The sequence below is a fragment of the Zootoca vivipara genome, chromosome 2, assembly GCF_963506605.1.
Source record: "Zootoca vivipara chromosome 2, rZooViv1.1, whole genome shotgun sequence".
Classification (NCBI taxonomy): domain Eukaryota; kingdom Metazoa; phylum Chordata; class Lepidosauria; order Squamata; family Lacertidae; genus Zootoca; species Zootoca vivipara.
In genome coordinates this window covers 84,621,717-84,646,230 of record NC_083277.1, presented here as the reverse complement: position 1 = coordinate 84,646,230, position 24,514 = coordinate 84,621,717, and the positions used below count along the sequence as shown (strand labels likewise).

Here is a 24,514-nt window from a genome sequence, read left to right as displayed (position 1 = left end):
ATTTCCTCAGTGGGCAGAACATTCCAGTTTTGGCTCTGCCACTGAAAAAAAACACGTAATGCAAGTGTTGTTACTAGGTAGCCCAGGAGAGGTCTGAGTCACAGATCTGCGGGACCCTGAATATTTTTTTGTGGGCTACAGTGCTGGCCAAGCCTAGCAAGGGTGCTGTTGTACCAGTTGGAAGTACAATAGCAGATATTATTCAGTGTGTAATCTAGAGGTGATTTCTGTTGTCTGTAAGTCAACTAACCAAGGGTTGGGGGGGGGGGTGCTGCATAGCAACCAAGGAAGCTGCCATTATCTTCATTGAGATTACTGCAGCATGCACTGGCTGCCTAGCTGCAAGGCAGTTTTCTTCTGGATGTTTATTTGCATGCCACCATGCAAGGCCTTGCAAAAAGACAAAAGCTCTCTGTTCCTTCCTGATGAAGCTATATTCTGCTTAGTTCGGTTAACTTTTGCCAGGCTTTTCTCTCTGGACTGTCTACTTTATTCAAGTGTCTTGTTTTAAATTATTGTATGTAAGCCACCCTGGGAGACTTTTTGGCTGAGCAGCAGGGAACAAATGCTCTAAATAAATATATGAAGAGCCTCTGCAAACAGCGCCCTCCCACGAGCTGTCTGGCTGCTGTTGTGGTTGAGGGAGGAAAGGGCACAACTCAACACACCAAACAACTGTGTAGTGGAATGAGGAGCACCAACAGACAGAGAGCACTGAGGTTGACTAGTGGCCTTTTTCAATGAGTGAATGAGCATGAGTAGAAGGACCATTCAGATTTTGCAGCCAGCACAAATGCCGTTTGCAATGGAAACACAGTCTGCATAGGGCAGCTGCTGGGAGGGGGAAAGAGGCCAGAGGCAGGTCAAGGAAGGCCTCTGCAGTGCCTCAATGCTGCTTGAGGGGAGAGGAGAAATGAGGCAAGGTTGTGAAAGGCCTCTGCGGTGCTGTCACTTCACATGGGAGCAAGACAGGGAGAAGAGGCCAAGAAAAAATGGTGGTCTGGGCCAAAACAGCCACACTGTCTGTTACAGCTTGCTGCTTGGTCACTGAAGAAAACCCACAGGAAAATAGTCTCTTATCTCCTACGATGTTGCTCCCTTAAGTTGGGGTTTTGTTTTTTTCCATCCAGAAGTGAGTCTCTACTTCCTCACATCAGAAAAAAAAACTATATGCATAGCCACCAGCCAGCTGCATCCCATCTCAATGCCTAATTCCTCCTTCTCTCTCATCCGCTCTCCTCCCGGTTTCCTACTGTTCACTGCGCCTCCCTCCATCTCCAGGCATATTTCTCTTCTTGACCCTTCTGCCAACCCCCACTTTCTCTTCTGGCCAACTACGAAGGAAGCACATGCATGCATCCATGCCGCTGCATTTGAGTGGGGAGCAAGAAGAGAAAGTATGGTATATGTACTGGCCTGTGGAATACGTGTTTTTTTTTGTCTTTGGCTTTCTATCAGGTATCATGAACAGCGAGATGTACATTTTAACTGTACAGAATTCATTTTGTAGAGGAAGGCTCAATGGGAAAAGGTTTCATTTAGGCTTGCAGCCAGCCTGCAACTTACCTTTAGTTCTTCCAGGTCAGGCCTCTCCATACTGACAACTGCTGCCAGCAACTGGTCTTCCAGGCCATCCCGAGTCACGGTGAAGTTGATGAGGGTGCACTGTGCTTGCATTTCTGGCTGGTAATGGGGGTTTGCAAGCTTGGTGTGGAGAATCAGACGGAAATTGGGGTTGAACTCACACTCTTTATCTCCAATTTTAATGTACCTGAAAGGAAAACAAGAGTCCTCATCTATCTTCAACTTCTTTCCCACAAGTTGCATATATGTATGTATAAGGTTGTGGGAATGGGTTTTCCCTATGTCATCATGTGACAATGCTGTTCTTGACCTTTAGGCGAAATAAACAGAAGTGCCAAATTGAAGTGGAACGACTATTTTAAAGCAATGCTATATCACTAAGAAATGAAAGATATTCAGTAGCATGAAGATAAGAGTGCACAGTACCTCTCAGAATTAAAAAGCATGACTTTTTCAATAAGGGAGTGTGCAGGACACCTCAAGGACTACTGTAAAACAGGCCACTTCTTACATGGTGGCTGTGGCATAGTTGTCACCATAAATGGTTCCCTTTATGATCAGGACTCCACAAGAATATACTTTAATGACTAGGCACATAGACTGATGTCATAGCTTGTAACATCTCCACTTCAGTGACAGAGGAATGTTGTGGAAGGACCAGAGGAAATAAACCAAGAACAGAAAAGACAGGAGAGTACCAAAAGAAAAAGGAGGAATGGCAGCTGAATACCAGAATGAAGAAGCTTGTCAAATAAGAGCATTTTAATTACTTTAATATAAAAAGATTTGTTTGCTTTTGTATTCTTCTATCAAGTCCATGAGGCTTTGCTTTATTTGACTTGCCTCTTCTAATTACGAGTACAGCAAACCACATCTGAGTCTTCTATGTGTGACTGCTATTATTTTTATTATTCTACAGTGATCACTTTCCCAATACTCACTGGACCTAATAACAAAACAAATATTTAAAATAGAACCCCATAATATAAAATGAATGGCCTGCTGGATTATTATTTTTCTTATCACTCAGGACACCATTTTTCAAAAGCTGCTGCAACAAAAGTGTTTTAACAGATGCCTCCAACTGGATTATGAGACACCATTTCCTGGGGGAGGGGGCACACCCCATCCTGTTGTACCATTATTGAGAAGGTCCACCTAACTCAACCATTACAATATTTTGGTGCCTGAAATTTGGGCTTGCAGAATAATTTCCCCTGATGGCCTCTAGGAAAGTTCACGAGAACTTGCCCACATATTTCCCACAGAATCAACAGCAGCTCCTGTCAGACAACACACAAGCTTTCCCGTCATCCAGAACTTGACAACCACGGATGAGGAGCCTTCTGATTCACCACCATCTTACCTTCCTTTTTTAATTGTCTCACGGCCAAGCAATGGACCTAGAACTGGGTCAACAGATTCTTCCAAGTTCTCAATCAGAACAACTTCACCAGCAGCAAGAGCCTGCTCTATCATATCCAGATACCTAGGAAAGATAGTACCGGGGTGACATATGCAGCAATAACCCACACAGACTTTTAAAGCAAGGAACATTTGCCTTCATAAGGGAAAGAGTGGGAGAAGCAGAGTAAACTCGGGGATTTAAATACCTGTATTTTCCTGTGAGAGCTGGACCATAAAGAAGGCTGATTGCCGAAGAATTGATGCTTTTGAATTATGGTGCTGGAGGAGACCCTTGAGAGTCCCATGGACTGCTAAAAGATCAAACCTATCCATTCTTAAGGAAATCAGCCCTGAGTGCTCACTGGAAGGACAGGTCGTGAAGCTGAGGCTCCAATACTTTGGCCACCTCATGAGAAGAGAAGAATCCTTGGAAAAGACCTTGATGTTGGGAAAGATGGAGGGCACTAGGAGAAGGGGACGACAGAGGACGAGATGTTTGGACAGTGTTCTCGAAGCTACGAACATGAGTTTGACCAAACTGCGGGAGGCAGTGCAAGACAGGAGTGCCTGGCGTGCTATGGTCCATGGGGTCACGAAGAGTCGGAAACGACTAAACAACAGCAACATTTTCCAGTGTATAAGACTGCTTTTTAACCCAGGAAAATCTTCTCAAAAGTCGGGGGTCATCTTATACGCTCTGTTGTATTTCTTATATGGCCCAAACTCTATATTTTAACTGGAAAAGTTGGGGGTCGTCTTATATGCCCAGTCGTCTTATACGCTGGAAAATACGGTATGTTAATACTGGTTATATGGCGGGGGGGGGGGGGGGTTGAGAGTAAAAGAAAGCAAACAAATTGTATGTATGCATGATTATGCTGGTCCAGCAGTATGGGGTAGTGCATGACTTGCTAAAAGGAAAGCATGTTAAGAGGCACAAAGTTTAATTAAATTCATAGGATCCACAGAGTGATCAGCACCTGTAAGCAAAACGTTTGGGGATACAGTCATGCCCCAGATTCTCTTATGTGCAATGTGTTTTTCTGGGACACTTTATTTTATTATGTAAAATCCCTTCTGCAACCAGATTCAGATCTCTCTCTCTATTTTCCCAGGGTTCTTGCTGGCCAAAGTGTGTTAGATGAGAAAAGTAAAAGAGAAATCTTTTGAATTAAACAATAATGGCTAAAACTGAAGTGCTACTTGGGGGCGGGGGCGGTGGAGTGCACTGATAATTTAAAGATAAATGACTGCTCCAACAGAGGGAATCTTGACTTTCGCCATAAAAATTAAGTCCCTGAAGATGGGACTTACAAAAAAACAAAAACAAAAATACTTGCAAGCACTGGACAACTTTTTATAATCTGCCGGAAAACCATGGCGAGAAAAGCCACTGCTTTAGGTCTGTCACCCACCCAACTCTTTTGCCTGGGATATGAAGGTGCCCTAAAGACCTTAAAGCAAAGACTTTGGGATAATTCACACAGTGATCTAAGACATCAATCACTTGCGATCTGCAGTCTTGTTTATCAGACTTTATCAGTCTTAATCAATCGTGCTTAAATCTAATGAATGCATAAATAGGGTTAATGTGTTTTGTGTTTTTATGTTGTATTTCTGTGTTGTGAACTTCCCTGAGACCTATGGATAAATGATGGTACAGTATACAGATTAAATAAATAAACAAATAAGAAAGAAAGACTTCCTGCTAGGCTTTACTAGGCCACTCCCCCTCACCTTTGTAGGAAGGGTTACCGAACTCTTTGTTGTCTCACTTCCACCATGTGAACCCTACCACATGACTTCAGCAAGCCATCTTTGTGTTTCTATACAAATAATTTAGAAACATTTACCATTTTGGAACCTAAGTCATACTGCCTGTCTTTTCTTGCTGCCGTATGGAAAAGCATATTAATATAACTTTTGAAGAGTTTGTAAGTAAACCATTTTTAACTTACCAAACATGTGGTGTCTTTCTATGCTAAGGAAAGTGAGGAACTTTGGAAGCAACTTAGATATTTTAAAGGTCTATCAGTTTATACTTCCATGTTTAACTTTGCTGCATGCTTTGAGATTTTAAAACTCTGCTGGGGCTCTCTCACCAAAGATTACTTACTGCAAACCTGGATCTAGGCACCCAGGGAATTCTTCTTTTATTATTATACTGTATCTATTTTTCCTTTTACCAAATTATCCAACAGAAATTGTTTGCTTGGATGCATTTTATCAAACACACATATTAACAGAACATGCAAGCATGGTGATTTCCTTGAGGACTGTGAAATTGCTGCTTCATTATCATAACCTGTGAGAGTTCTGCTAAACTGACCCTCTTCATTGACAAGACAACACGCGCAGAAGACAAAAACGGCTTCTCATGTGTGCCTTGCCTGTCTTTGAATTGTTTCCTAAGTCTTTCGAAAGATCTGTGAAAGACAATTCCTTAAGAATCCTCAGAGCAGGGGACCATAAAAGTTCTATTTTATCACCCCACCCCTGGACCTCTTCCTTTTGAGAACTTGCAACAGTGCAACCTGGAAGACCGCTGTACATGAGGCCTGAGTCTTAAAGGCCAAATATCAGAGGTGAAGCAACAGAACAAGAGACTAAATCCTCAGCGCTGAAGAACTGCAGTGTGACGCACAGCCAGCTGGTACCCAGAGTGCAGCCAAACCTCCTTCGTTCTCCTCCTCCTCAATACATTCACAGTTTCAGTGACGTTTCTATGGCAACCATGCCAAGTTCTGCACAGCTCCTCCCCATTTAATCAGAAATCTCTATAATCTTGGTAATGAAAAAGGCAGGTTAATACACAAAAGTTCTACATAGCTGCAAAATTGGAGTGCTTTCCTTCCAAACGTAATTGCCTCCTACGATCTTGAGTCTGAAGCAGAATATACATCAAATCTGACACTGCAATTGAACACATCAGGTTTTGTTTTTTATCCAGCTGCAGCTTTGCATGGTCCTGCCTGCTCACCCTTTCTGCCCAATCCGGGTCACTCGGAGAGCTTCACCATACTTGGTTTTGATCCACTTGATGCCCTGGAGCTGGGGGTCAACCATGAGCGGCCAGCGCTCGCAGTTGCTGAGGATTGTGGCATTTTCAGTGGACATGCGGTCAGCCGGTAGCCCTTCATTCTGCCAGGCTGCTATGTCAGCATCATCAGTCAGCATCATCAGAGGATCCAAAGAGGGAGTCACGGGGATTGCAACCTAGGACAGAAAAAGGCACACAGATGAACAGTAAACACCTATGTATTCCAAGTACCAGCAAGCTGAATTAATATTGCTTTTTCTGTTATTTAACAGCAAGTCTCTACTATCGCCTGCAATTTCCTAAGATTGTATAAAACCTTTAGGTGAAAGACTGAGAGGCACAAGAGGGATTTCAAATTTCCTGCTGCATCATTGAAACCGGAGTAAGGGGAATAAGGTATTTTTTGCCTCCTAACCATCAATGGAAAAAACCCCAGCTTGGGCAAAAGAGTATTCCACATAGATAACAAACTCACCATTGTGTGCACCACCCAAACCAAACAACCACCACCTGGAACCCCTTACAGCAGTGGTTTTCAGCCAGTGTGCCATGTCACCCTGGGGTGCCTTGAATGATGGTCAGGGTGCCACAGGCGACACTGGCCTCTGTCCCTCTTTCTTTCTTTCCCTCCCTCCTCTGATGCCCTCTCGTGTCTCTGTCTCCCAAAGGCTTGCACAGCTGTTTATTGCAGCAGATCTGGCTACAAGCTCCCCAGATGAATGGTGCCTCTGAGAGGCATTTGTCTTTGGGGTGGGTGGGGGGACAGCTCAGAGACCAGGGATGGCAGCTGCCCAGAGGACTAACAAGGAGAGGGGAGAGCAGAGGAGGCTGAGGGAAACACTCCACAAGGGAGGGTGTTTGAAAAAGGGCGAGAGGCTTCCTGCTCTGCAGGCAAGGGGTGACATAACTGGGCTCCTGAGCCCCACAGGGGTGCCACAGAAAGAATGTAGTTGGTTAAGGGAGCCGTGGCCTCAAAAAGGTTGAAAACCTCTGCCTTGCAGCATCAGTTCCAGGGTGTAATTATCCCTTGGGATCATTGTTCTCAAGCTTTTCAAGCCACACCCATTTGATCTTCAGAATGCTGCCAGCATTCATGTGCATGTATTATTCAGCAATGCAGTTTCACCAACTGAAATGTGTCACATGTATATCTATATGTCTTCATACAAGTGTATATTTATTTTAAAGTGAAAATTTTGTGTAAAAGCCCCAAGGTTCAAGAAAGTATTTTCCAAATTTAAAACTATTTAAATGCAGGATAAACCTTGCCCCATTGACATATGCCTTGCCCTCCAAAATGTGAATCAGCCCACATAGCTGAAGTGGAAGCAAGGGTCCTATCTTCATTTCCTAGGAACTGAATGGTCGGCCAAAGCTAGATATAATATATTTTCTACATTCAACATTCCACTATCCTGGCTACAGGATAGTCACCCAAAGGAAACACAACTTTGAAGGGGTTACCATCTGATGATAAGTACAATATTCAAATCTTTCTGCAGAGGATTAAATATTTTTGTGCCATGGATTCTGCCCTCATGCTCCATCTTTTGAGAGTGATATGGAATGCTTCTCTTAACTCGATGCATAAGGGTCCCCAGCTAGCCAAGTTACAGAGTTCCTAGATATTGCCACCACCAAATTTAATTAAGAGAAATGTACTTCTAAGCTGAAACTGTAAGATTTAAACACAACTGGTTTGTGTGGTGGTTTCAGTTTTGCCCTTCTTGTATCTGAGCCAATGGGGAAAGAACATGCTGCACTTTCAGTTTTCAAACTTTAGTCTTAGAATACAGTACAGTGGAGTAGAACAGGCATCCCCAAACTTTGGCCCTCCAGATGTTTTGGACTACAATTCCCATCTTCCCTGACCACTGGTCCTGTTAGCTAGGGATCATGGAAGTTGTAGGCCAAAACATCTGGAGGGCCACAGTTTGGGGATGCCTGGAGTAGAACATCAGTAGAAATACAGCTAAGTTAAGTTTTCACAATTTTATCAAGGAATCATAGGCTAAATCAGGGATCAGGAACTTGTGGCCTTCAAGGTAACATTGGACTGCAGATTTGGGAGCATCAACATTTGAAATATCTAGGAGTCCAACAACATCTGTAGCCACAAGTTTCCCATCCCTGGGCTAAGATAAATTAGCTCATTGGCAACCCCTCCCTCTTCTACTTCAATACATCCTTTTGTGTACAAAAACAACAACAAGCAATGACACAAAAACATCAAAGAATGAGGCCTGGGGCAGGTTAAGATGACAGCTTGATAGAACAGAATCAGATTGCACCTTGTACTTTTGCAGAATGTAATTAACACATTCACAAGTCAACTGTGGTGCTGCAAGGCAGCATTCACAGTTCCAGAAAGACTTGTCGTATAACACCAGGTGACCCTAAAGCAAGCTTTGCTTACCCAGAAGGCTTGGAACTAGAATCCCTAAGGGTACTTCATTTATCTTAAACACAGGAGCAATATAATACAGTGGTACCTCAGGTTAAGAACTTAATTCGTTCTGGAGGTCTGTTCTTAACCTGAAACTGTTCTTAACCTGAGGTACCACTTTATCTAATGGGGCCTCCCGCTGCTGCCCTGCCGCCGCCGCCGCACAATTTCTGTTCTCATCCTGAAGCAAAGTTCTTAACCCGAGGTACTATTTCTGTGTTAGTGGAGTCTGTAACCTGAAGCGCCTATAACCTGAAGCATCTGTAACCTGAGGTACCACTGTAATAAATTATATAGAAATGCTTTTTAAATGATTGTTTGGCATTCTAGAGAGAACAGCAGACATAAGCAAACAAAAATGGAAGACCCAAAAGCTCTCTCTGTGTGTGTATTGTGGACATTCACAGCCATCTGGGTAAATAAAAACAAATGTTTCTCAAATGTCATGGTCAGCAACAGGGTGTAGCACTTTCAAAAGTCCATTCTAAACCTTGTTCCAACAGAATTATGGACTGTGTTTGATTTCAAGCTCATGACAGAACAAAAGCTCAGATTGGAAAGCAGAGATGCATCTGAAAATGTGACAGTTATCTTGTGCTCACTTTTAGCTGGCGCAAGTATGGTTTCCATACGCTGTCCATTAGGTCCTGCCTATATTTCTTGCTGAAGTAACCCAAGTAAGAGACAAATGCAGTTATCAATAAGACATCTCCACACAGTGCACTCTCTTGCTGCTTGAAGTCTTTCACTGATTCAGCCCACCTCACATTTTCAGAGGCTAGGCCCCCAACCTACAATGAGCAGTGGAAAACAAACCACACAATTAAAGTTCATGAAATAAATTCTGACTTCAGAGATTTTTCATTCCTAGGAGTGCAGGCCTCTTACAAGGTACTGCCCTAAGCAAGATGTCTATACTGGCAACCTAAGAAGTCCTGTTTCACAAAACTGCTGTTGGTGAAGAGTGATGCAGTAAGGAGCTTATAGCCATTTTTCAGCTTTGTGCCTTTCTTTTTGGAGTTTTTTGTTTAGATTTTGCATAGGTCAGGAAAGGAAAGTTTGAGGAACAATTCTCCCAACCAACCCTGGCCTCAGAAATTGACCCATGGTCTGGGCCTAGTTGAACTAGCATGCTTCTCACAATGGGACCCAGCCCAGATGGGATTTTAAGTCAGAGAAAATAATGTTTCCTACTGCTGCTTTACCCAGAGGTAAATATGAGGAATATGCTATTTACTCTATCATATAAGTTTATAGTCAGACTGAAAATGCCTGGTTAAAACCTTTAAAGCTTTTTCTGATTAAATAGACAATGGAGTCTTTTCCAAGGAGAATGGTATCTGTTACAGGAAACCAGAGGGACAGCACGTCCGGCTTTGCAATTTGAGGCAAAATGGGAAGTGCCATCCTGCCCTGCCACTGCCACATCTGCCACCAGTATCAGTGCCAATTTTGGGTGAAATCATGAGAGAGCTCATGCACTCTACAAGATGTCCTGTGATTTCAGAGATCTTGCCTGAAATGCCAATGCCGCTTCTCTGACGGAGCGCCTGCAGGAACACCACCTTGGAGACTTCTGTCACCTGGGGTGTGAGCCTCACTCTGCCTAATGGCTGCAAGGGCCATGGGAAACCATTTATTTAATATTTTTTATAATGATAATATTTATCTCTCAGAGCCTTCTACAAAGTATTCAAATTGTATGTTGGAAAACATGATTAACTCATTTTTTTGCATATTCATTTTACTGCAATAACTGAAATATGTCTGCCTAAAAGATATTCTGAGTTATCTTAATCGAAATAGCCATTTTACTGAACACTTTGAGTCGCTTCAAGCTTTTTCAGTAGTGCCATTCTTTGTATCTTATTAACATGGTAAAATTATGTAAATCTTGGTTCACATTACACAAAAAATACCTGGAAATGTTGAGAAACCTGTGCCTAGTTGAAGCCAGAGTCTTCCCAACTTCACCATTAGCCTACTTTCCTCAGAAATATTACATCCAAATAGTGTGGTACATAAATCCATTTGTTCTTTGAGATCAATAAATTGAGGCCTCATTATATGCACTGCAAATGTTCAGTTAATGTCTATCACTTAGAGAACATCATCTCCAAGGCAGGCAATTCTAAAACCTTTTTTTATTTTCTCAAACCTTTTATAATCTTAGCTGATGCTGTCGGGTTGTGGGTCAATTGTTGGGTTGCGAGTCAATTGTTTTAAAACAATTTTATTTTGTTGTTTTTTAAAACATGACCACTGCTATCGGGCACTTTTCAGTGGAAAAGAAATTAAGGAAGGAGAAGCCGCAGCACTGATAGGTCAGAGTATCAGAATAAATACTAAATGAAAGAGTAATCCTAAACAGCAACAAAAAGATTTATTTGGAGAAAACAGAACAGAATGTGAGATCATGCATATAAGACAATAAACACAAAAATAGCATGCTAATTTAGTTACAATTGTGAGAGGTGTATTTTGAAGGTGGAAAGTGGTGGCAGGCGAAGATACTTAGCATTACAAGATTTCCTAAATTACTGCACCATTGGCAGGTTGTCTGTTTGTTTTAAATCGAAAGAACAAAACAAATGTTAATTGAAATGAGTATCTCTAATTTTACTATCCCAAGCAAGGCAAACACATAAAGAAAAGAGGAATATTCCCAAATAGATAATCATTTCCTGAGACAGGTGCACCAATAAAAAATCATGAGTCATCTTGAAGATTTGGGGGGGGGGAGCTACAAATTAATGGTGCTTCCACACAGCAATTTATTGTGGATTTGGTGCTGCTTATGCATGCAAGTTTTTCATAGTGTCCAAACAACACTGTCTTCATCAAAACACAGTTCCATATATCACCCCACCTCAATCTAATCAGCCGTGATTCCTGCAAGAAATAATATGGAGTGGCATTTTGGTAATAGTGTCGTCAAATGGATGCTGCTCAAAACTTGCATCTGTGAGCAACACCAAGTCCACAATAAACTGTCCCATGGAAGTTCCCTTGCTTTAAAACATCAGGGAGTATGTGTCGCTAAGAGGAGGATTAAGGGTATGTGAAAAACTATACAATGTCCATATTAAGAACAATACAAAATCAGGACTGGCAGACTAAAAGTTTAACTTTTAGTTCTACCCTGTCCCCCCAAAAGTTGGGCTTTTGGTCTAAAGGTATTTAAAAATTAAAACATAAAATAATATCCCAGGTATATGGAAGGCAGGACAGAGTGACATAATGTTGAAAATACACACTCAACACACACCAATAATTCTCACCTTTCAAGATCGAACCATTGCACAGAAAAGCACATGTGCTAACTTAAACTTATCAAATATAAACTGGATGAATTATGTTTGCAAGTTTACAACAAACTGGAACGCCTTATGGCAAGAAGAATTAAAATGCACGTTTTTTCATCTGCTTCCAGAAATACAAAAATCATGCCATAGGGCATAGGGATTTGGTTGGCCACTGTGAGAAGAGCAAAAGTGATTTCCATCTCCAATATTCCACTTCTGCTTACCATGGGAAGGTCAGACTGGCTTCCCCTCTACATGTTTGCAATGGAAATTACTGTAAGACATCTGAGTTTCTGCTGTGCTTGGGGTGCAAGTACAGTACCTTCATTTTTACCAAATTCTCCAAAAGTGCATAAATCATAAACAGATGCCAGGCAGGACAAGAGGTCAACTTAAAAATAGAAAGTCTAAGATTGAAAAAATCCCACATCTGTGCTATAAAGCAAAATCTTTCATTTTACCAGTTTCCATCTTAATTAAGAGATCACCCTCCATGCTAATTAGTTGTTATTGTTCTTTTCCTTTTTTCACTTTTTAATTGGCTTCTCTAAGAGTGACTTCTTTGGTAACAGCCTCAAAGCTAAACTCTCAATCCTCTGTAAATAAACACAAGTAGGAATGTGGAAATGACTAGCTCCACTTGCTGGTGAAAATGCAGAATGGTTTGATACTTGTGTTGGAAAAGCATGACGGGAAAAGTGTCTCCTATTAGCCGCTTGCCGCTTGCCTTAATTATTCTCGGATGCAGCGTTTATCTGTATGAAATTTTATGTTAAACTTTTTAATTAAACTAGACTTTGAATGAATGTGCTCGGTTTAAATTAGCCATGACATCATTTATGGTGGTACAGGAAAGCATTCTAAGCTTTAGTGGCAGATATGTTCCAGTGCATTAACAAATTTGCTGATGTATTTTAATAATAATAATAGTAGTAGTAGTAGTAGTAATGTAGGAAATAAACTAGTTTGTAGGGGGCCTTAAATCATATATAATGAATTCCATGAACTACTTAAGGCTTAACCCATTGTACTTGCCCAACTGGCTTGGATAGGTATACTGTATTAAAATACAACTGTGCATTTGTAGCATTTGTAGACTGTATCACTTCCCTAATACACATAGCTATAAGCTGCAATATCTCTTACTCTGGGTGAACGCTACTGAAGTCAGAGGAAAACTTCAGTGCAGTGAATACAGACTGCTGCTCTAGTAATTCTATATGATTATGTCCCTAACTAGTTCGACTGACTGCTATTTTTTTTTTTAAAAGCAACCAGCAGGCCCTTACTTTTTGCTTCTTGTTAAACAAGCAAGGCAGGCCTTTTGCACAACACAATACTATTACAACTACACACATGAATAGACACTTATTGCAAAGATAAAGGGCAACAGAGCTCATTAAAAACCCATATGCTCATTAAAATCACAAATTAAAGGTTTCATTTCACAGCAGCTGGAGCTAGTGAATGGCTGCTATGCCAACAACCATGTATCATTCAGAAAACCAGACAATACAGACATATACTGCTATGAATGATGAAAAGTGAAAAAAGGCACGGGGCCCAGATTGTTGTCCCAAAGTTTCAAGGCTTTACATGCAATGGTCGCATTGTGCATTTATGGCTAGTTCATTAGTCCAATCAGATAGGCAGTCAAGGAGTTTTATGCTCACAGTAACTAATGACTGCTGAATCTACTCTTGCACAGAACCACTGTGCAACCATTCACTACAACGCTCTTCTGATCTATTCACACGCTACTATTCCTTGGAGAGATCAAGAATCTTAGCTGTCACTTGATTTTTCTCCTTGAAGCAGCACTCCACACCGGGAAACACTTCCCCTAGAAAAGCAAGACTGATAAATAAGAAAGGGGCACGTGCTATACATATCCTGGCTGAATAATTGCTCCCTTCTGCAAGTCTGGTGTAATACCAGTATGCTATTTGCTTTCATTCTGAACTGGACAAACTTTCAGATTCAGAAGCACAGCTAGTTCTTCCCACACACGCCCACAAGTTGGCCTTCACATGGTGGCCCAAACCTCATCAAGTGATTCTCACCAGGCGATTTGCAAGGGAGATGGTCTTCGCTGTGGCTTCGGCTTCCTGTTGACATTTTAGCTTCTCTGCTGTGGCCTTCTCAAATTTGGCTGTAAGCCTAGCCAGGTTCTCGTTAAGGTGCTGTAGCATGAAAAGAAGAAAGGCATAGGAGAAACTAAAGATCATGACGTGATGCAATTTGAATTTATGTATTCACACACCCCTGGTCAGAAGGAAGTGGGCTTTCTTCTGTTACTCAAGAAGACACACCTAACAGAGGTTATTTATTTCATCGCTGCCGGAAATAGAAGAAACATCAGTCTGACCTTTTAAATTCACAAACCCACAGAATCCCCTTGAATGCCAACTCTGTGGGAAAAACAACATGGTTAAAACCCTCTCCTCCCATGGGGAATCTGGGGGGGGGGGGGCACAAAAGTCAGGCCTCGTTGCAGCAAGCTGATCTAGGCTTGACCTGGGGTTTCTAAGGGAATTCTCCATCACTCTAACAGCTGGCCTCATCCACAGTTGACAAAACTTACCTCACTTACTACACACCCCTTTTTTAAACTTACCCCATTATTTGTGCCTTAACATACATTATAATAATCTTAACCCCTTGGACATAGCTGCTAAGGAGATAGTGGTGTCCTGTACCTTTGACAGTTTACATAGAAAAGCAAATTTTGGTAAGCTCAGCTCGCTATACAGGGGTGACAAAAGCTGCACCTGCCAAACTTCCTTCTTCTCCTATGCAACTTTGCATCTTGTGACCTATCCTGTGCAAAAAGCACAGAGCAGAAAAGGAAATTGCCTCCTTGCCAGTTAAGGCTTATTGCCTTTGAGATTATTTACCAGCCTAAATGTGGAGAACTGTTTGTGTGAAAGCTACAGAAAGGGGTGTGACCAAGGACCCAAGCAAAAATGCCCTGTTTAGCTACCGGTATGCTTCAGTGGTCTGGCAATGGACTTTGAAAGGGACATCCAATCACTGCCCATATGTGAGAACATTCTCTTCCTGCTTCTCTGTAAAAAAAAATCAGACTGTTCTCAAAGTTATTGAAACGTTTCACTTCTGTGACAAAAGGACTGAAGTTAACAATTGATTTTTATCTGTATCCAGCACAAACAGCTTAAAGCTAAGTGCCTCTAAATCATTTTAACACTGCTTGAACAATACACTAGAAATAAACCCAAATATGAAAAGGGGTGGCTTTTTTTTTTTAGTGGCATCTGGAGTTACTTGATCAAATACCTGCACAGAATACAAAACGCAGCCTTTTCAAACGTTGTTTGTCATTAAATCCCAGAGCTGTAACATTTAAAATGACTTCTATACATTAATGTTTCCTCCATTTCTGAAAGCATGTGCAAGCATTTTCATTTATATATTATACACTGGATCCCAGCTTACACTCAGCTGGGTTTCATTCATGCAACACTTGTGAGGAGAGGCAGAGGAGGTTCCTCATTAGGGTAAAGTGAGGGAGTGCCCTGTAGGGTAGGACAAATCACACTAGTCCCACTGTTGTCTTCACTTCCCCCTGATCTCTGCCACCCATCCTTCCCTTCATGCCAACTCAGCACACTTCCCCTTCTTGCTACCCACCTACCTTCCTTCCTTCCTTCCTTCCTTCCTTCCTTCCTTCCTTCCTTCCTTCCTTCCTTCCTTCCTTCCTTCCTTCCTTCCTTCCTTCCTTCCTTCAGCTGAATGTTTCCTCTGATGGCTGTCATTGGATTTTATGCTAATATTTCAATTAATGATTTGGTGAACTATGGATTTCTTTAAAAAAAAACCATTTTCTTACTGTTTTACTCACTGAGCCTTGGAATTCTTCTTAAAATAGGCAGGATATAGGCTTTTATTTATTTATTTATTAAGAATATTGACATCCCACCTTTCCAACAGAATATTGCTCAAGGTGACCAACAATAAAAGGAAAATTCATCAAGCTAGAGACTTCCCTTGGTTATGAATGGTTTGTATCATCACCCAAAAACTCTAAGAATAACACTGAAGAATAAATTGTTTGGATTTGAAGTAGCTTGGTTCATTACTGCTCACACACTACAAAAGGTTTAGGCAGCAGCTATTAAGTTTGAAGATTTTTCAAACATGGGTAAGTCTAAAGAATGTATATAGAAATTATTTTGTGAGCTGTCCAATGTTACCATATTTCAATGTCATTTTACGTTGGATTTTAACCACCCTAGGAAGTTTTATTGTGATTTGTAAAGAAATCATGCTGTGACACAAATTGGTAGGTTTTCCTAATTAAAGACCACATTTTAATTGACAGTTCTGAGCAGTTTTCAATTCCGTACTGCACTGTGTTGTGAAGCTGGAATGATTTTAATAATATACTGGTAATATATTCAGTGTTTATGAGATTGATTTGGTATAAGATGGTGATGACCTATGAATGTTTTTGTTGCTGTTGCTAACAATAGTGTGCAATACCTAACAGCGTTTCTCAACTGCTGTTCCGCGGCACACTAGTGTGCCGCGAGACGCTGGCTGGTGTGCCGCGACGTGCGGCGACGAGAAGGGCGATTTGCATTGTCACGTGCCTGGCGGCCACCAATGAACGACACTAACCCGCCGGAAAGGAAGCCAGCCGGGTCACGACGCGGAGCGAGCGCAGCTCTCAACAGCCACCACTACGGGAGGGTGGTTTTAGACAAACTTAAAGAAGCTGGATGGATGAGCTCAACCTGAAACTTGCTGAGCAAAGGATTGTGCTGGCAGAGAAATCAGCGGCTTGTGAAGCCTTATTACAGGAGATTGCAACCAACACAGCAATTGGCAAGTGTTTCTTACAGTCATAATTATATAGTCAATATAGGGCGGCACAGAGTTAAATTTTTTAACTTTTTTAATGGTGGTGTGCCTCGTGATTTTTTTCATGGAACAAGTGTGCCTTGGCCCAAAAAAGGTTGAGAAACACTGACCTAACAAATAGATCCCCCCCCCCCCGGGGTTTAAAGCTAGTTTAAAGTTTCATAACTTCAATTGACAAAGGGATTCATTATCCCTCAGTAAAAGTCCCATAATGTACTGTACAAAAGAATTAGCTTGGATCCAGCAAATCCTTAAAGCAAACTTTCGTGGGCATAGCCAGGATTTTTGTTGGGGGGGGCAGGCCTTTTGTTGGGGGGGGGCAGAACCTCAGTTAGCTATGGATTGGGGCAGGGCAGCTGCCACTCCCTGCCCTTGCTTGGCTACACCCATGCAAACTTTAGTACTCATTCCTTACAAGTGCATGGATCTCTAATTTCTGCCAAAACCCATACTGTAAATTCTCCTAATAGTCAAGAATGGCTATTCCAGGTTCCCAGCTGCAGGAATGCTCCAATTATATATACATATGTGGAACTATGCTCACAGAACATAGAAACAAAGGTAGCAATCCCAACTACCCTTACACTGAACTCAATTATTTCCGATTAAATATTACATGTCACTGTTCATGGAAATGACTAGAGGAACATTCAAAATCTCAGGACAATCAATTGTCTGGACAAATGGGTTATGTAGACATTTTCCATCTTCCAAAGTGTTGTTCTGCCAAGCAGCCTTGTAAGAAAGTCTACAAAAATAAACTAGACCTGCCCCCTCGCCTGCCTATACAAATCTGTCAGTCTACCATGGACCATGGAAAGAAACAAAAGCAGCAGCTCCTTGTACCTGTAGGTGATTCTCTCAAAGTAACCAGCCAGAAGGGCAGCTATTAATAAGCTTGATGTACAGTATACACTATGGATTACAATGCTAGATTTTTTTTACTTTTTATTTTTGCATAGCCAAATGATGTATAATGCAAATGCCATCACCTCATAAATTTTTTAAAATGTGCATCTGCTATGGGGCAAAACTAAAATTCTGGTTACTGCCAGCGGCGGAGGAAGCCGTTCAGGCGCCTGGGCCAGCATGCCCAGGAGTGGGGCAAGCCGCACTGCGGGCGGGGCAACGGCAAGGTGCACTGCGGGGCCTCCGGAGTCTGCCTGCCTCCTCCCGCTCAGCTGCCCTACAGCTGGGGGGGGGAGGCAGCAGGCAGACCATTTGGGCAGCACGGAGCCTGCACACGCCCAAGCCACCACATCTCTCCCAGGAGAGACGTGTGGCTCGGGCACGCTGCAGGCCCTGCATTTTGTCACCCCTCTCAGTGGTGACACCCGGGGAGGCCCACACCCACCACTCCCCCCTTCCTCCGCCCCTGGTTACTGCAGCATGGGAAGAATAGGTAATGCAACAAAGCAGGAGACACAGAACCCTCCTCATCTCTCACTTCTTCAAAGCTTTGAGATGCTGCTGCTGAACTCTTTTAACCACATCAGCCCCAGCCAGCATGGCCAAGGGTCAAGAATTATGGGAGCTGTGGTCCAACAGTATCTAGAGGTTCCCACCTCTGTTTTAAAGGAATATATAGGAAGGCTCTCTGAATTGACATCTCACAAACCTAGAAAGATATGCTAATGGGTTTCTGAAGAAGCATTCATTCAGCTGCAAGCAACCATCTGCCAAGATGTTTCAGACAGACGTGTCAAGGGCCAAAGGTTTACGGCTATATTCCTGCATGTCATGTAAATCCTGGGGTAGTTTGAAAGACAGGTAACTTTCACCACTGGCTAATGTGGCAATCTCTCAAAGCTATGAGTAAATTTAGATCATTGTAATAGCTTAACTGGGACTTAAGAGAATTAAATTAGAATTTATGCAATTGATGTGAACAACTCAACTTTATCAGTCACATACCTGTAATCTCTCAATATAGACCAGGCATTCCCAAACTGTGGCCCTCCAGATGTTTTGGCCTACAACTCCCATGATCCCTAGCTAAAAGAACCAGTGGTCAGGGATTATGGGAATTGTAGTCCAAAACATTGGCCGAAGTTTGGGGATGCCTGATATAGACAAAAATTAGATTGGCCTGCATCAGGTACCGTAGTAGCAGCAAAAAATACATGACATAATATGATGAAAAGATAAACCTAGCTCAATTCGTTAGAGCGTGGTGCTGATAATTCCAAGGTTGAAGGTTTAACAGCTGCATTGCATTGCATAGGGTTGGACTAGATGCTACAATTCTATGCTTCCATTATTAAATGATTCACACTGTTAATGGGTAGTTTATGCAATGCAGATGCCTACAAAAGCAAATCGCTGAACTTTGATGAACTTCATATACCAAATAACCGTGAGTCGTGCACAGCACAATGGCCCATCTACTGGCAAGAGACAGGCAAAGGAATATCGCTCAGCAGATTCCAGTTCACTACTGGGCTACATGGCAAAATAATCTGCCCTCGTATAAGGCAACTTCCTACCCAGTGCATCACAGAACAATGCAAAGAGAAATCTAAACCTGTTTTACAGGCTGCCTTGGACTTTTGGACTTACTGCAATTTTGGCCTTGATGCTAGCCAGCTTTTCCTGGGCAGCAGCAAGCTCGGCATTAGCTTTGTTGAGAGCCTGCCGCTTGGGCTCCACGTCGCAGTACACTTCATGGAAGTGCACTATGTTGATGACCCAGGAGCAGAGGCCAGCAGCTGCATAAGACTTAGACGTCACCAGCTCAGGCTTGAACTCGGGGTCCTGCAGATAGGGCTGAAGGGCTCTGAGGCAGTTCTCATGTATATTCTCTTTGTTGAAGTGGATCAAGGAATCCAGGAAGCCATCCACTTTTGCCATGGACACTTTGGCTGCTTTCCAGGTCCTGTCCTTGGGCACCTTCCCGCCAGGAGCCATGAGTACCATCACGGCAGCAGTGACATTGCTGACAGCGGAAGGCGGCGATCCAAACGACTTCAGTTCTGTCAGATTGGTCTGAAAAGGAGTGGGGAGGAGAAACCAAAGTTGTTAGACGAAAATGAATGGGTTTTCTTTTTACTTTGCTGGTAATGGAGTCAAGCTCCAGAGCTATCAATCTGAGAGAGGAGCTTTGAAGCCAGGAGCAGCTCTATGAATTTTAAATATTATGACTCATCGGACGTAAAGGAATGAATCCCTCTAGTGGCACAGGGGCCTCTGCCGGCTTGTTAGATAAGAGCCAGTCATGTTCCTTCAGCATTTCAGCCCAACTCACAGGCCATTAAAAATGCACAATTATGTTACAGATTTAACCAGTATGAAAAACAACTACCAAAAAAGAAACAAACTCAGAATACACTGAAATCAACAAGGCATGTCTGAAGCTGCAAAAGGGCTTTAAAATGTGTCTCTTAATTGAGAGTTCTCATAAAGGTGACTGCCTTATAAATCTTTATGCATTTTAATGCAAGGTGGATTGAGGCCAATACAGCTCCACAGAATGGTCTCTGAAAATCCCGCTGTATTGTGGCTACATATCACGGAGAGAGACAATTGTGAGTAACATCAGGGCACATGCTGAAACTGATCCTGCAGTGTCCTCACACAAACCCCCCCCCCCTCCTGCCCATGTTTATTTGGTAGCAAGGCCACCACAAGGTTACGTACGCAGTGCGGTCAGTCACTACACACAAGAAACTTTGCATGTGAACCATATCCAAGATAAGGAAATAATGCCATCTGGTGCTGGGCTATCTAAATCCACCCTTGCAATACCATTTTATTTAAGTAGGATGCTTGAATCCTGGATAAAATGTGGGGCTATGCTCTCTGTTAAGCCTTTTAAAGTTCCATAGATTCCAGTGGGGGATGTTTAAGCCTGCCAGGCTAACTCTTCCACTGAATCAATGGAATTTAAAATGTGTTTAATATGACGGACGTATGTCCTCTGTTTGAATATCCCTTTCACTGAAAAAAAGAATTTTAGCTTTTTTCCTTCCTTCATAGAATAACCTTTCTGCTGTGTCACATACAACCCTGTGTTGCCTTGAACCCTTCTTCTACCATCGGCTGGTGATAGTATTCTAACAAGAAAGCAACAAACTAAAGTGCTTGGTTTCATTTCTTCACTGGGATTTTTTAAATACAAAAAAAAATCACATTAATCCAGCCAAGCTATGAAAGGGGTGCCATTTCAAGATCACCACATGACACCTGTTTCTCATTAATTGACCCATAAATTCCCTCAAAGCCATTTTTAAACTCCCCTGAGCTGGAAATAGCCAGTGTTAAGACTCCTCTTGTCATGCACAGGTTTATTCTGAAGCAGAATTCCACCTACCCATCATGGAACTGATAGCACAGAATGCTAAGCAGGTAACCTCCAAAGAACAGAGATGGTTGCAACTGATATAAGCACACAGACAACACTGGCTATATTCCAAAGGAGCGATCCTGCCAAAGATCTGTCACATCAAACTGAGAAGAAATGTGTGCATCATGCTGACATCCAGCAAATGTGAAAGCCCTGGCAGAGCAAGCCATACTCCACACTGGGGATTCCTGCCCCAATAACCTCTCGGTACATTTATTCTTCATATATCTTCACCCCAATGACACTGAAGTCTACAGAAGAAAATTACTCTATCCCTGAGGGGCAGGGCATGCTGAAGCATACCTGTAGCACAAAAGTACCAAGGTAGGTGTGGTCACTTGAAAATCCTTAGGGCTTCTCTGGATTATTATGTCTGGTGCCAGATGACTATGTCGATTGCTTGGTATGTATAGACTTACACAATTTGAGCAGCAGAACCAATTTGGTCACAAAGATAACCTTGATTCCAGGACTGAGCTTGGGGGGAAAACCAATGCTACCAATTAAAACCAGAAGTTCATGATGGGCAGCATCAAATGGCTAGTGCCAGTGGTCTCATAGATCTTCCTGGCTACGGTCATGATGACTCTATAATGCTACCTCTGGAATCTGAGGCACTATGCCCCAATTGTCAGTAGCTGGGGGCAGTAGTGGGCTGTTGCCCTTGTGTCCTGCTTATGAAATTCCCCAGCAGCATCTGGTCGGACTCTGTGGGAACTCAATAAGCAGAGACAGGATTATAGCCAGATCCAGCCGGGTTCTTCTTATGTTCAGAACCTGGGGGAATATGAGCAAATCTGCATGGAACGAAGCAAGGTGTGTAAGCCATTTCCAGATCCCAACATGCTCACCACTGGAATTTGTTTCAAGTAGCTCTGAGAAATGATGCCTCTGTCACCACTAGTGAACGGGGGAAGCCCCACAGAGAAAGCAGCTTGAGTTGCATTGTTAAGTTGAAGTCCTATACCTGAAACCCTGTCATGGGGCGGGGGGAGGCGTTTCAGCTGCAAACTGTCTACATGCTCCCCACTCAGCTAAAACCCTTCTGGCAATGCCACTCCTGAACTAGGGTTTGAATTATTTGCCTGACAGCAGAGTCTACCTGGAGCTGAAGCGCTTTCATTTATTTGCTTGTTAGGAACAATGACATCTGTTTTAAGGCCACACAGACAGCAGTCTGCTGTGCTTTGGGCTTTGAATTATTCTGCTAACAGATTAACAGTATGAATGGGCTGGGTGCAAGCAGCAGCCACCTACAGTACTGGCTGCAGAACTTAATACTGTAGCTCCATCTCAAGGCCAAGACAGACTTTCCTTCCACTGCAAGGCTAGCTTCCACAACTGGGCTTTTACATTTTAAATTCCCAGCATGGGAGTGGGGGCAATCTGGCACTAACAGGGCTTACCTGCCTAAAGTTAATTGTGGCATGGGAGCAATTTTCATCTAACTTGCAGCTTGGGGTGGGAAATTAAACCTTGCCTCCCTATATTGTGTTATCCCAATGAAAAGCCTCTCCTGAGAATGCCGAATAAATTCTAAAAACAAACAAACAAACCCTAAAGTGTACACTAGCCATGCAATTGAAATAACACCTGTTTTGGCCCCCTCAGCAAAGTCCTTTGGGTGAGTGAGAGAGGGTGTCGATGTCTACCAGTCTGACATTTGGTATGAATCTTTCTGGAGAGCGGAGAGAAAGTTCTACAGGTCTGTTCCCACAACCCTTGGTACACAGCAGCCTCAAGACCAAGTGAATTCACACTGCAGCTGAATGGGTGGCAAATCAGTTACTTCCTTGCTTCATCATGCACTCCAATCAGCACACAATGAAGCACCGAGTGCTGAAGCATCCAGCCGCAAAGCGTGTCACTCAACCTTCATACTGATTAGGCACGGTTATCTGAGCTGGCCATACATTTTTCCCCTTCTTCCTGGAATATCCCCACTCCCCAGCTGGATTTATTGTTCATATCGTCCTTAGGACTTAGGGTAGATTACATCCAGGAGTGAGTGCCCATCCTTAATGTATCCAAAAGGGGACATATCAGCAGGCACAAGGAAACCCCATTTGAAGAAGTACAAAAAGAAAGGGAAATGGAACAAGGAATTTTGGAAGAAAGCATGGCTGATTGACTCAAATACTGAACAGAAGCACTCCACACTGCAACGTTTTGTTGCAGATCTCACTTCTATTTTTAAATACCAGGTACAGATAACACAGCATGGCCATTGTCTTCTTGGTCTGCTTGTGAGCTTCTAAGCACATCTGCCTTGAAAACAAATACAAGACCAGGTGGAGCAAGCAATTCTTATGGTCTTAAGAGTTTTGTACCAATGTTTGCCATTCATTTTTACCCAAGAAACTGTGCAACTGGTAGAGGGCACTCATTCCCATAAAAAGCAGCAGGGAAACACTGGCCAATTACCAGAAAGCGCGAAAGGAATATTCATCCTCACAAAGTCCAACCATCTTGAAGGCCAGATGAAGAATATGGGGTAGCAGAGATTTCTCCTTTTCAAAAATAAAAATACCGTAAATCCCCATTATCAGACTAATACCAGTGTATTAAGGAGAAAATATGGGTGGCATTTTTTCTAATTGAACTATGTATGCCTAAAATTGATCAGACAGCAACACAACTGAAATGCAAAGCCCAGATAATCTATTTGGACACCCACCAATCTTCCTTGTTCCAACCTCCCTCCCCCAGCAATCTATATTTCCAACTGCTTTCTACTAAAGAGTAATGCATATTCATTTTGCTCCGTATGAAAGCACAATGTAAACATATCTGCACTAATGGCTGAAACTTCTTAATAAACACACAAATAGAGCCAATTATTCATGTCAACGGATGGGCTATACTCTCTGACGCAGGTGAGGAGGAGGATGTGATTTCTGGTGCTCTGTAAACGCTGCTGCTTTGGTCTCCAGGGAAGCTCCAGGCTTCCCATTAATCTTGCCTTAATGAGATGTTATACAGTTTCGGCATGAAACCCAAATTGACAGGATCCAAACATTTTCCTGCTGCATTAGGATTTTGTTTCTAGACACACGGATCCTGTCAACAGAAGCACCATGGCTGCCCTAAAAAAACAGAACCAAACAAAAAGCTGCTACCTGCTTTTGTTTGTTTTTAATTGCTTTATCTTTGGGCATTTTTCTTGGTTTAGCCTAACCATAATGGAAGACAGGGAACAATTCAGTCTGTGCATATGCTAAGAAGCATTAGTAAATAAGCCTTGACATAGGGATCCTCTCCCCTGCTTTTGGGTATGTTGCAATCACCCTACAACCCGTTTATTCCAAACCCCGTTTTTTTGCTCAAAGAGGTTCAGTTATTTGAAATGATTCCATTGCCTGGTTCATAAATCACAGTTAACTGTGCTTTAAGGTGAATGAGCAGTGTGCGGGGTTCATTGCTCAAAGGCCCCTCCTTCACTCCTCTTCTGCTGCTGCCACACTTGGTAAGAAGCAAACCAGAAGCTAGCTCTGCCTTATGTGTGA

General features: G+C 42.6%; 1 protein-coding gene across 2 annotated transcripts in view; it reads right to left on the bottom strand.

Annotated features, from left to right (window-relative positions):
* The window catches only part of DNAH9 (dynein axonemal heavy chain 9), a 196,784-nt gene that overhangs the window by 62,375 nt on the left and 109,895 nt on the right, over window positions 1-24,514 (bottom strand). For both annotated transcript variants that reach the window (XM_035104728.2, XM_060271783.1), the window contains exons 50-55: window positions 19,226-19,651; window positions 13,846-13,965; window positions 9,080-9,268; window positions 5,972-6,207; window positions 2,951-3,073; window positions 1,567-1,771 (exon numbers count right to left, since the gene is read on the bottom strand). In XM_035104728.2, the coding sequence (XP_034960619.2) occupies window positions 1,567-1,771; window positions 2,951-3,073; window positions 5,972-6,207; window positions 9,080-9,268; window positions 13,846-13,965; window positions 19,226-19,651 (1,299 nt within the window). The remainder of the gene's footprint in view (window positions 1-1,566; window positions 1,772-2,950; window positions 3,074-5,971; window positions 6,208-9,079; window positions 9,269-13,845; window positions 13,966-19,225; window positions 19,652-24,514) is intronic.